General features: G+C 41.4%; 1 protein-coding gene across 1 annotated transcript in view; it reads left to right on the forward strand.

The window, feature by feature from the left end:
• Positions 1 to 13,883, forward strand: part of Lamb4 (laminin subunit beta 4) — a gene marked incomplete at its 5' end in the record, with an annotated part of 136,801 nt that overhangs the window by 25,392 nt on the left and 97,526 nt on the right. The window contains 2 exon segments of the mRNA XM_059279851.1: positions 1,987 to 2,106; positions 5,782 to 5,923. Coding sequence (XP_059135834.1) covers positions 1,987 to 2,106; positions 5,782 to 5,923 — 262 coding nt within the window.

Consider the following 13,883-nt stretch of genomic DNA (forward strand, 5'->3'; position numbering starts at 1 on the left):
TTGATATTCGTAACTGCAGAAAAACATTTGATTGTAAAAGCTGTTGAGTTATGCCAAAATGTATATTTTAAAGGTACCTTGACTTCAAAATTTGGATATAAGGATATGTTGCTTTGGAAAAGAGTCTCTGCTTTTGTTTCCACAGAAAGCCAGAGACTATGGATTTGTTCCAGATTAAGATACATCAGGTTTGACCAGCCAAGACCCCCTGAAAGGTCTCCAATGACACCATGGCCCAGATGACTCAACATCCAGAATGGTTCCAAGGCAACTGGCTCAGACGATACAGCCTCATGGACTACTCCATGATCCTAAAATTTTCTTCGTGTCCCCATAAGATACAGCGCCCCCCTCCAGCAGGAAGTAGTAAGAGAAGCTACGCCCAAATTCCCAAATATACCAAGCTGGCTTTAGAGATGGAATTGGCTCACTCCCCCTCTAAACCCAGACATATTGCTCAAAAAAAAAAAAAAAAAAAAAATGGTTAAGAAATTCTTATGTCCCAAATCAGAAGCGCCCTCTGGTGTGGGACAGACAAAAACCAATATTTTTATTTAAAGCAGGTTGATTATAAATACAATCTCTTTCTAAAGAAAAAAAGGGGATAGTTTAGATATGATAGGATGAAAGGGTAGATTAATGAACCTACTTTTAAAGAGTAACAACTTGTTTAAAATGTTTTACATCGCTATAGATTTTAGTTTATTGATACAAGTTTAAACTTAATTTTGTTATACTGTATATATATTTCTATTCTTGTTTGAGGTATTATGTTTATGTAACTCATTTAAAATTATAATGGATAATTAAAAAATAGATTAATAATTAGTCATCTATGATAATCATATTTGTAGCCATGTTAGTTAAGTCTTCTAGGTATACATAGTTATATTTCAGATAGATAGGTAGTCTTCAAACACTTCAAAGACCTACAGAATATGGCATTTAAAATGTTTTAAAAATTTAGACTTTCTGGACAGTGAGACATGTCTGCTCCTGACAGCACCAATTTACTTCAGAGAGGAGGATGGGCATCGAAGACACTCCATACGGAGTTTATCTTCACCTTGACAAAAATAGCCATTTGGGCAAGAAACTGTTCTTGCCTGGACTGCCTGATCAACTGGACATGCAGGACCCATACAAAGGTGACCACTGAACTTTGCTTGACAAAATGGTCCTTCAGGTTCCTGCTTTGCAGAGAAAACTGCCAGACATTCTACAGGACACAGAGAAAAGTGAATAAGAGACTCTAGGCCTGTGGGCTGAAGACAGATGCCCCAATTTTACAAGAGAACTTTGGATGACTGTCCAGGCTCAGCTGTCTCTGTCTACCCTGCAAGACTCCCGAAAGTTGCTTGCGTCCTTCTCTCATTTCTCAGGCAGTATTATATCCTTCTGAGGTCATTGATGTGGTTAAAGACTAGATACTTACAATTTTCCTTAGTTATAATAAAAGATAAGTTAGATATAAAACCTTAAACTCACAAATATAAGATAGATAGGATCTCTTCTTTAATATTGTAACTGTAATTCTTGCTTGATAATTGTTTTGTTATATGTAATTTTACTATGTTAAAGTTAAAACCTTCCTTTTTAAGAAAAGAAAAGGGGAAGTGCTGTGGGATGGTCTGTATGTCAAGTGTGTTGCTGATTGGTCAGTAAATAAATCACTGATTGGCCATTGGCTAGGCAGGAAGTATAGGCAGGACAAGGAAAAGAATTCTGGGAAGTGGAAGGCTGAGAGAGAGACACGGCCAGCCGCCATCAGGACAAGGAAGATGTAAGGTACCAGTAAGCCATGAGCCATGTGGCAAAGTAAAGATTAATAGAAATGGGCTAAATATAAGAGTAAGAGCTAGACAATAACAGGCCTGAGCTAATGGCCAAGCAGTTTAAATAATGTAAGAGTCTGTGTGTTTATTTTATAAGTGGGCTCTGGGACTGGCGGGACTTGGTGGCGGGAGCTGGAGAGAAATTCTCCAGCAACACTGTTCTGCTCTTTACAAGATGGTTGTTCTGGGAAGCTGCTTTGGCAGTGGCCATGGTAGTGAAGGTAACCCTCTGCAGAAGGTATATGGGGATTTTTTCAGCCCTCCAGGAATGGTAACTTGTTAACCCAAAAGAGTGGCCGGGCGGTGGTGGCGCACGCCTTTAATCCCAGCACTCGGGAGGCAGAGCCAGGCGGATCTCTGTGAGTTCGAGGCCAGCCTGGGCTACCAAGTGAGTTCCAGGAAAGGCGCAAAGCTACACAGAGAAACCCTGTCTCGAAAAACAAAAAAAAAAAAAAAAAAAAGAGTGGCTGGCTCTTCCCTGCATCCTCCCATCTTTCACTCCTCTGGTACCAAATGCAGACCAGACTACTCTGTGACCATTACCTAATCCTAATACCAGGTTTGTATGAAAGCAAATATCACTGAGTGAGGCCACCTGGGGCCTTTCAGTGCCTTTAGACCAGTGGTTCTCAGCCTGTGGCTCATGACCCCCTTTCACAGGGGTCGTCTAAGACCATCCTGCAATCAGACATTTATGTTATGATTCATAACAGAATCAAAATTACAGTTATGAAGTAGCAACAAAAATAATTTTGTGGTTGGGGTCACCACAATATGAGGAACTGTATTAAGGGTTGCAGCATTGGGAAGGTTGAGAACCGCTGCTCTAGACAGAGGTGCCTAGATTATGCCACCTCTGGGCATATACATTCATATACAGAATTTAAACTTTATGATTTCAAGTTAGCACCACTATGTTTTTTGCTCTTTCTCACATTTTATTTTTCATTATTCTTTTAGGATAAAGAATGTTTCTAGGACTGAACCATAGTTCTACAATCATGCTCTCACAAAAATACATTAAAGATATGTTGAATGAAAGACCTATGTTGAAAGCTAAAATGTGTTTAATGATTATCTGGTGTTGTAAAAATGGTCAACCCACGTGATAGTCTTGAGCTTTGAATAACTCAAAACTGTGGGTTGCTCTCATTCTTGCTTGATGTTTTTGTGGTGCTGAAGATGAAACCCGGGCCTAGAACATTCCAAGTAAGAGCTATGTGAGTATATATATATATATATACTTACTGAGCTATATATTCCAACCCAAGAATTATATTTTTTTGCAGTGGTGTGTCTGCTAAGCAATTTGGACTGTGTGTGTGTGTTTTGTGCATGTTTGTGTATGTGTACTTGTTTGTGTGTATATATGTATGTGTTTGTATATATATATGGGTATGTGTTTGAATGTATGTGTATGTGTGATTGTGTATGCATTTGTGTATGTGTGTGTATAGTGTGTTTGTGTGTGTGTATATTGATAAGCTTTGAATCCCTAGTTGTTGAGTATCCACCTCCACTGATGTAATAAGCCAATGGGGCCAAATTAATAAATCCAAGTTTAATAAACAGAGCCAAGCAATCCTGGGTGACCCTTGGAAAGGCAGAGGAAGAGTCATATGGCAGATATGGCTACCAGGCCCTAAGGAACCTGTAGGCATGGTCTTGAGCAGCCCCAGGGAGGCTTTTGGTGGGCTTTGAGAGGTAGGTCTGGAACAAGAGGGCAGCTCTAAGGGAGGGGCTGCTATTTGGTGGGCTTTGAGGGGACAGATTTAGGGAGAGAGAGATGGAGGAGGGGAGTTGAGATGGAGCGTCCACCAGAACATCTATGTATGTTAGTTTCTGTGTGTATGTGTATATGTTTTTGTGTATTGATGTGATTGTGTATGTTTGTGTATGTGTGTGTGGTGTGTGTGTTTGTGTGTTTATGTGTATGTCTATGTGTGTTTTTGTATATGTGTGTATGTATGTTTGCATGTGTGTGTATGTATGTGTGTGTGTATGTATGTTTGTGTATATTTTGTGTATGGTGTATGTTTGTGTGTACAGGTGTATTTTTGTGTATGTGTGTATATGTGTGATTATATATATGTGTGGTTATGAGTGTATTTGTGTGTTTGTGTAAGTATGTATGTGTGTGTATATGTATGTCTGTGTGTGTCTATTTTTGTGTATTTGTGTGACTGTGTGTGTATGTGTGTATGCTTGTGTAAGTGTGTTTATGGGTAACAGGGTCTACTATATCTGACCTCAAGCTCCATATGTAGCAGAAATTGGCCTTGAACTCCTGCTCCTCTTCCCTGCAACCTCCCCAGCTCTGGGATTCTGGCCATGCACAACCACACTTGGCTTTGAACCATTTATTGGTCACCTTCCTCTCAGCCATGGTGTGGTGACCACAGCACCTTCCCACTCAGCAACACTCCTCTCTAACTATAAATCATTTTGTGAAAATCCAAGAGAATCTCATTTTTCTCAAGCTTTTATTCCTAACTATCTATTTTCTCCTAATCTCCTAACTCCACTATGCCCAATCCCATGTGCCCCCACCCCATCCTAAGCCTCATCACACTAACAGCTGCAACTTGCTGCCCCAAACTAGAATTCTGTAAGCAGTCACTCAACTTCTGAAATTTAAGGAGTTGAAATCTGGGTCAGCACTATCACTGATACCCAGCAAGCTGTGTTATGTCGGTTTCCATTGACAAGCCTCCTCATCCTCAAAGAGAGTTTAACACTGTTTGCCACACCAACAATGCTCATGGCTGCTGTCTGTCAGCACAGTATTGAAGGCTCCAACTGTGGGAGATGCAAGGGTTTTTTTTTTCCAAAATGCCTGAAGAGCACTTAGTGAGGTCACAGGCTGAGCTCCTCACTGTGATGTCCTAACTTATTCAGTTATCTCACATGGGAAAATCAACTTTCCTGAATGTCACATCCCAAATTAATTACTTATGTGCATATTCTGTGGCCAAGCTTCAGAGTGGGGCAGAGGGTTACAAAACCAGGGACAATGCAAGTCCAAGCATTTGGTGAACACTGGATTTGGTACACACTGGGTGTGGTACAGGAATCTCCACCACCTGCATCATCACAGGAGAAAGGAGGTCCAGAGTTGAGGTTGCTAGGCTGTAGTACTTTACATAAAATACATAGGTTAACTAAGTGTTGTTTTTCGTAAAGTGTTTACTGCCTCTGAATTTTCATGAACTTCAAGCCACCTTGTTATCCCACTTATTTTCCCAGATTTAGAAAAAACAAAAAATAGAACATGAGGTAATGACAGGCCCCAGAACAGTGATGTTTAAAAAAAAAAAATGAACCCAAATCCACATCTGTGACAGTCACAGTATTCAAGACAGAGCCAGCTCAGCCTGTTTACAGAGAAAAAAACAAGGCAGCGGCAGAGAGGCGCAGACATTACCACAAAAGCAAACATCCCCAACCCTCTACCCCAACAGCCCTCCAGGCTCTCTTCTCTTCAAGCTGAGGCTCGGCTGAGATAAAATGACCTGCTATTACACTTACAGCTCATCTGGACTCCACATAGAAGCTAATCAGGGCTCAGCTCCAGCATCTTACAGAGCATAGAACATTCCAGGTGAAAAAGAAAAAAAAAAATCAAGTTTACAAAGTGTAATTTGTAAAAAAAAAAAAAAAAAAAAAAAAAGTCGACTCACCACCACCACACGTACTGCCACTGTGGTTTCTAGATGACCAGGAATTTATTTTGTTTGCATGAAGATTGCATACTAAACATTCAGAGAACATTTTCTAGAAAGACTGTGAGCAGAATCCATATTAGGCCTTGGAAAGCACCTGTTTGGGGCATGGTACTCTTGGTTTAACCATGGAAAGAAGAAACTGAGGTAGGAAAGCAACCACGGACATACTAGCCCAAGACTACAAGACTGAAACAGTCAGGCATCCACCTCCCCTTGCTCAGCGTGACATGGCTGTGTATGAGGCAAACAGAGGCCTCAGCCAGGGCATACCTGAGCACTGCCAGCTCTCTGTGACCAATGCACACTACCCCCTTTTCTACAAGGACCTGCTCAAGAGCATCTTGGATCCTTAGGTGTGTCTTTGCGAGTCCTCAGCCTCTCCTCACTTTTTCTGGCTGAGCAAGCTCTATCTAGCCTGGCCTCTTGGAGCTGCTTCCAGTGCACCCTCTAAGCTTAACTGGGTCAACAAAATACCTTGTGGAGGCTGTGTGCAAAGTAATTTCCTCTTTAAGAATGCTTCTTTCTCCATACAAATGGAGCCAAATAATGTTGGGCAGGCCTAAGAGTCTTGCAGCAAGACAGGGAGTAGAGGGGCGGGTAAGGCAGTCATTCCAGATCTTCCCAGGAAAGGCTTTTAGCTTAAGATTTTCCAGGTGCCTTGAAAGTCAACTTAGGGAAATAGGAATGAAACTGGTTGAAGCATTTGACTGATTGTAGACAATTCAATTTTGCTGTTAGGATGAATTCAATAGGGTATTGCCTTGATGTATTAAAAAAATGTTTTAAAATCTTTAAGGCTAGGCAGGGAGGCTGGAGACTGAACCTAGGGCTTCTTACATACTAGGCAAGTGCTCTAACTATTGGCTCATCTTCTTAATCTTGTTTGTTTGTTTGGTTGGTTGGTTGGTTGGTTGTTTTTTTTGAGACAGGGTTTCCTCTATGTAACTGCACTGACTGTCTTAGAACTCGCTTTATAGACCAGGCTAGCCTCAAACTCACAGAGATCCACCTGCCTCTGCCTCCTGGGTGCTAGGATTAAAGGTGTGAGACACCACTGCCCAGCTTTTTTTGTTTTGTTTTGTTTTGTTTTGCTTTTGTCTTTTGGTTTTTTATTTTTCCATTTTTGACACAGGTCTTCCTGAGCTTTCCCAGTGGGCCAGAAATCATTCTGCAGGTGAGGAAGTCCTTGAAGTTGTGATCCTCTTGCCTCAGCCTCTCAAGTAGTTGGAATTATGAACCTCTGCCACCAGGTCCAGGTAAAAATGGTCTATCTTTAATCACAACCTTTAAAAATGTAGTTGTTCTAATGTATACAAAGTGATAGCACAATGAACACCCATATCCATGTCCCGCTTTATCAAATTCAAGTAACTTACCTTGATGCCCTTGGGGATTCTTTATAGACCACAATGGGTGCTGTGCAAGGTGCCTGTCTGCCCCATTAAACTTCTTAGAAGTCACTGCTCTTGGATAATTGCTATTTACTCTTGCCAAGCTTGTGTTTACACTCCCGGGCATGTTCTTGTTCACAATGTATGTTGGCATGTTTTCAGACTTTTGTCAATGATGACTTTGGGTAAATGGTATTATATCACATATGTCCTGTCAACAACTTGGGCACTTCATTCCACAGTGTTGATTATTTTTTCAGATTTGCCCCATAGCAGGTCACCCTAGTCCTTCCATTGCATTGTTTAAAATAATCCTTCCTATAAACAGAATAGAATGTATTTTCTTCTGTTGCTACAATATACTTTCTTAAATTTATAAGCAAAGTCTATCCAGAAGGAGCATAAGGAGGAGTGGAATTACTGAACCATGGGCTGTGCATCTCTTAAATATGGTTGGATAACACTGAATTGCCTCCTAGGCTAGCGTGTCAGTTATGACCACACACAAGTAAAAGAAAACCCACTCTGGTTTCAGCTCCTTGCCAGCCCTGGGTTTTGCCAAGCTTCAACCTTTGCTAACTTTAGTTTTGTTACACTTTCATTACTAATGAAGTAACATATCATTCATGGTTTAGTTTGCATTTTTCTGTAGATCTGGGACTAAATGAGGCCAGCAAAGCAGTAGGTCCCTAAATTTAAGGCAGTGCTTGCTGTCTGGGTCATGTAAATATAGGGCTACCACTTGCCACTTGCATGAATCTGAAAGTGAGAACCTCCTTAAATTATGCACATGAGGCACCTTGCTTGCCACAGTTTAGTCCCATCATTGCTATGCAATATCCTGGTTAACAATACCATCTGATTTAACATGCCCAATGTCAAGAGGTGGGTTTGAGCCTTTACTCCCCTTATAAACTAGCAAATTAGTCTATTATTGTTTCATAGATGTTGGTAAGACAGGAAATCCATGGGCCAAAGACAAAGGACATTCTTACAGCCCAGCAAGCACCAGTGTTGCATTAGCCTAGGTTTCCATTTGCTTAAATTCTAAGTCCCATGAGATTCCAGGTAGTGAGTTTACACAGCTTGGAGGACCCACTGCTTCTCTAGCGAGGAAAAGCAAGTCTGATCTTAGTTGGAGTTGATGTTATCTTCTCTGTCCAATGCTTGCTGCTAACTCAGCCCTAAGAAGTCCCCTGGGTAAAGAGCAAACAGCTCTGCAACTGCATCCTGTAATACCAAAGCAAAAGAGGAGACCTGCTGGGAAGCCATAAATGCAAGCTCTTCTTAATCACAATAGAGCGATTTCTATACAAATGTAGTTCAATAGCCAACAGAATACATCCTGTGTCTTAGAATTCAGACTTTAAATGATAATGCAGAAAAGAATCAGTGAAGGCATTTGCTCAGGTTACTTCAGTAGGTATCAGAATAAATTTTAACTTTCATGACCTGTTCAAAATTAGCATAAAGAAATGGATTTCCAGAAAATATATTTGGAGAAAAATTGCCTAAGTATCCTAAGTATCCTGAAGTAAGTATCCTAAAATTTGCAAATATCTGTTCATGCACAGAGGCCAGAGGAGGCTGTCAGAGCCCTTCTCTATTTCTGCCTGACCTAGTCCCTGGAGACAGGATCTCTCACTGAAGTAGGGTGGAAGCCTACAAACTGCAGCAGTCCCCATCTACACACACACACACACACACACACACACACACACACACACCACGTATACACACACCACACACACCACACATACACATATCACACACACCACACATACACACACATGTCACACACACCACACATACACACACACCCATACCACACATACACACACATGTCACACACACCACACATACATACACACCACCCATACACACACATGTGTCACACACACCACACATACACATACACCACATATACATACACACATCACAAACACCACACAAGCACCACACAAGCACCACACACACATACAACACACACATATACACACACCACAAACATCACAAAAATATCATACACACATATACACCACACACACACCACACCCAAATACAGAGAACACACACACATCTGCCCTAGTCATTGCTCTTATTAATGGTTTAAAAACTATTTGCCTATAAAAGGAGACAACATTTCAGTCTTGGGTAGAATCTGGGTAATACAAATATTTTGAAACAGATAATTAGTAATCTAAAGATTTAGAAATAGCAAACTAAACATTTAAAATAGTTTAACTAAGTTAATTCCTAATGACTAGATGATATTAGCTTAATAATGCATTCAGGAAGACAAAGAAAGAAATCTAATACCCCAAAAATGAAATTAAGAAATCATTTTTTGCAAGTTTCCCCATGAGAAGCAGATGAGGACATTGTAACTTGCCTCCACCATGAGACTCCCCAGTTTGTCCATTTACCTCAACATGTTTGTGGGGTGCACACAATGTGTACTCATAGGATGGGTTATCATTCTTTATAATTTGTTTTCCAGTTGTCCACATTTGAGTCCAAATATTTATAGAAATGATTCCAGCCATAAGCTTTGGCTATTTTTAAGTCTCCTGCATTAAGACATAGTTAAAGGTAGAATTAAATTGTATTACACCTTCCAAAGGCTGAGACATGGGGTTATTTCAAAATAAAGTCATTATCCACTGCCCCCGTTCAAAAGGCTACTTTTGTCATAACTAAGTTATGCCCTGACACTCTATGTTGACCCTCAACATAGGTCCCAAATAAAGACCAGTTTCCCCTTCTGGCTACATTTTAGACAGATACGGCTTTATTCTTTTCTTTCTGGAAGCAACTGATTTTAAATAGGAAAAAATTGTTCGTCAGTGTTTTAGTTCCTTCTAAACTAAACAGAACCTAATGTTATTCTTTCATAAGATTTTTATCACCAGTCACAATCCAGTAACAAACAATGGAGGTGCCACTTGGCCCAGGCAGGTGAAAGACACCTATAGGCCAGGCTGAGTCTATACAGTCTAGGCTGGCTGAAGACACCCACAGGCCCATCCTGAGTGGCCTGAGCTGCTGCAAGGTGCCACAGTGACATCCAGGCCTGGGGTGCTGCTGAGGACCGTGTGTGGGTCCATGGCCCTACACCAGCCAGGGTCTGAGTTGATGTCCACGACTCCTGTTACCACCAAGGACTGCGTGGATACCCAGATCTGGTTAGCCACCTGAGAGCATGTTGGTGTCTGAGGATCATGCTGCTGCTGGGACCATACTGATCTGTGTAGCCTGCGGTGCCACTGGGGTCATGGTGATGGCCAGACCTAAGCTGCTGCTGAGAGCCATGTCTGGTCCTGCTGCCGCTGGGGTCTGTGTTGATGTCCATTATCTGTGTTACCACAGGGGGCCATAGGAACCGTTTGCGTTGAAATCTGAGGGCTGTGTTAAGCCAGCCCCACCCTTCATTGGCCTTGGGATAGCTGGCCCTGCCCTTTGCTGGACACTGCAGCAGGAAGTCTGGCCCTACTCCTCAGGGGAGAGCTGGCCCCACCCCTCACCATGGGTGTGGGAGAACTGGCCCTGATGGCACGAGCATAGGAGAGCATGGGAGAGACTGAGGGGGCTAGTCCCAGTGTGCTATATAATTTCTTTACCATTTATTAACAAACAAAACCCATGCACAAATATTAAAGAATAAAAAGGGAACCTGATCCAAATAAAAAGCCACTGTTAATACCTGCAGTCACTCGCTCCCAGCTCGAAAGACCTGAGCACTCCTCTACTCCTTTTCTCTTGGTCTTGGCCATCCCCAAAGAAAACCCAGCCTCTTGGACCAAAATGCTCCTCTCAATTGGCTAGCAGACCAATGACAGAATTCCCATAACACCAGTGGCTCAGGTACCACACAAGCCTACATCCTGGACCTTGGGTTGGCCCACCCTAAAATTTACACCATCTATGACCTGCTGGAGCATGTGAAGGGACTGGTCCTGTGGAACAATAGCTATAGGATCTCCATGACTCAGGTGTTAGAATTCCTAGCCACTCCCCCAGCTACATGGCCATGCATGTGCTGTTCCACCTATTCCTTCTCTCTCTTCCTGCACGGTCATTCCATAGGCCTGTGCACACCCTTTCTGTTCCCTTCCCTTGATAAACTCTTAGAGTGGATTTTGTTGTGCCTCATGGCTTCTCTCATATGGTAAACAGTGCCACTTAATAAATAACATCAGGGCCACAGCAGGATATTCAAGAGGAGTTTCAGTGAGGGTCCAGTGATGATGGTGTGCCAGAGGCCAGAGGCCTTGAACCAGACCAATGACTCATTTAAATAAACATTTGTAGGTGGGGATGACTGGACAGAAGGGTATACTGCACAATATACCACAGCTCCCAAGGGAACTAGAATGAGTGAAGAGGTGTTGGAAAGGTGAGAAAGACTGAGGATTGAGGTGGGTTTTGTTTTGTTTTTCATTAATCTGGGGGGAGTTCTCTTGGAGTGACATAGATATGGAGGGACTGGGTGGTAAGTAGGATTGGGGTGCATGATGTGAAATTCCTAAAGAATTAATAAAGAATTATAATACAAAAAATAAATAAGAAAATAAATAAACAATAGAAACTTGAAAGATTCTGTCAGACAATCAAGTACTAAATGATTGGCCTGACTAGAGTCCCCCACTCCCACCCTGAACTCCTTAAACTACTTGGTGTTATATAGACAGAGCTTCATACTGGAGGGTTTTAATTCTGACAGATCTAAAGGAAACTCCATACATTACAGTGTCTTCATCTGCTTCTCATGGGAAAACTTATTTGCAAAGAATGGTTTCTTAATTTTATTTTGGGGGTACTGTTAATCTGAAAATTGCAAGGAAAAAGACTAGAGCCATGATTGCCCAATTAAAGCAAGCTTTATTTAATGTTGTCTAGGAAGATGGACACTGGCCAGGTCCATACCCAGGGCTCCCAGAGAATAGCACTAAGTTATGTTAGTCAGGTGTTCATACAGGCAGAATCCACAAGGTTATGGTACTTCCTTCTGTGGTCCAATCGGGTGCAAGCATATGTCCTAATGTACTTCCTTATTGAGAGCTGTTGGTAGCAAAAGGATATGGCAGTATACAGCAGGTGACAACTAGTGTTCAAAAGATCAACCCACCAGAGTCAAAGATTCTGATGGAGGATTAAACCAAAATGCATGGCATTTTGGAATTATTGCCTTTGTAATGAATTGGCTGTTTCTTGTTGTGGATTTCTTGTGTAATTACACTATGATATCTCCCCATTACCATGCATCTTCATGTAATATGTATGTGTAATCTCATGATTACACCTCTGTCTTATGGGCACATATATGTGTGGGTGGTGAGGAACATGACTTTTCATTTAGCTATATAATTTTGATAAATAGAAAATATACCAGGATATGCTTCATAGCCAGATCCATTGTCCCGTGAGACTATAGACACTTAAAGCCTGCTTTGTTCCTTTTGCTCGGACTAACAGAAAATAATAATTTCTCCTCAGTTTAACACAAACTGCACACATTTAGCTCATTTTCACCTCAGAGAAAGTTCGAACTAGACTAAAGGCCTTTGTATATAGGTCATAAGTTTAAAACTTTACAGTTATGCACAAGGTCAGAATCCCAGGTGTCTCACCAAGGCTGTTAACACAAAAGACTAAGAAAAGCCTGCCAATTCTTCGCTTGTCAAGTCTGCTGATAAAAAGCTACGTCTCAGAGTTTGTCACACTGGGCACTATGCCCCCTCCCTCTGGTCCTGAGACCTTGGAACCTTGTGTTACCATGGTAATAGCTCTGCTCCTTATAGTCTATTCTAGGAATGTGCTATGACCTTGAGGGTTTTGAAACTTTTCTCAGGATCACAAGGAGTCTCCTGTTAGAAATGTAAGGTTAGTCAGGAAAGAGAGGAGCTAAGAATGAGAGCTGAAAAGAAGCTGTAGATTTAGAGACGTTTACTTAGAACAATAAAGAGATGGACTGAAAGAACATGGTATACGTAGATTCTTTTCCTTATTCCTCAGATTAGATCCTTAGCTGGTTGTAGAGTCTTCTTCGAACTTTGGCAAAAAGTCCTTGAGGCTGGATCCTTAAAGGCCTTCTTTACTTCCTGCTTACATACCTCCCATCTACATTTGATCAAGCACATCCTGTGCAGCTGGGGCAACCAACCTTGTTTACTGAGGTGAAAACATGTGACTTGTTATCTTACATAAACAACAGCCTCCAACATTCCAAGAAATTGTGAAGTTATCAGTCCTTGGGCAAGTGGGGTTTACAGGTTAACTTTAGCACTTAGAGGTACTAGATTTCTTTCTTTGCTCCTCCCTGCAATGCATTATCAAGTTCATATTATCTAGTCATAGGAAATAAACTGTATTCAAGTACTTCAAACATTTAATTTACTATTTCCAAGAAGACACTTTCGTAAGATTAAGACTGTCTTTTTTTTATGTTGCTACATTCCCTAAAAGCAGAACCCTTTAGAAGCACAGTACCCTGGAAGACCAAGAGCTCTTCGGGGTGACCTAATGTCTAGCAACACAGTGGTCCTCCATCCCAAAGTCACAAACGCTACTTTTCTTACCCACCTGACAACCCACTAGTGAGGCGGGCCACACAGCATCCCTGCCTAACAGGAAGTCCTTCCCTCCGTTCATTCAAAGATGACCTCTCATAGCTTTACTTGGCTTTTACTTGGCTCTTTTAGTGTCACTGTGTCTTTTAGTGTCCATGTGGCATCTCTTCCTTGACTTACTGATATTTTTTTTTAAGTTGATACTTTTGCTGATTCTGTGCTGCAAGTAAGTATTTATCCCACTTTGAGAATTTCTTGATGTACACTTTGGCCTCATCAACAGAATTCTAAAAAGAAAACAAGAGTTTGGCTATGTCTTACTCTTTCTCTCATGTAGATGTTTCAAAAAAATAAAAGATAATG

This window comes from Peromyscus eremicus, chromosome 14 (genome assembly GCF_949786415.1).
Source record: "Peromyscus eremicus chromosome 14, PerEre_H2_v1, whole genome shotgun sequence".
Lineage (NCBI taxonomy): Eukaryota > Metazoa > Chordata > Mammalia > Rodentia > Cricetidae > Peromyscus > Peromyscus eremicus.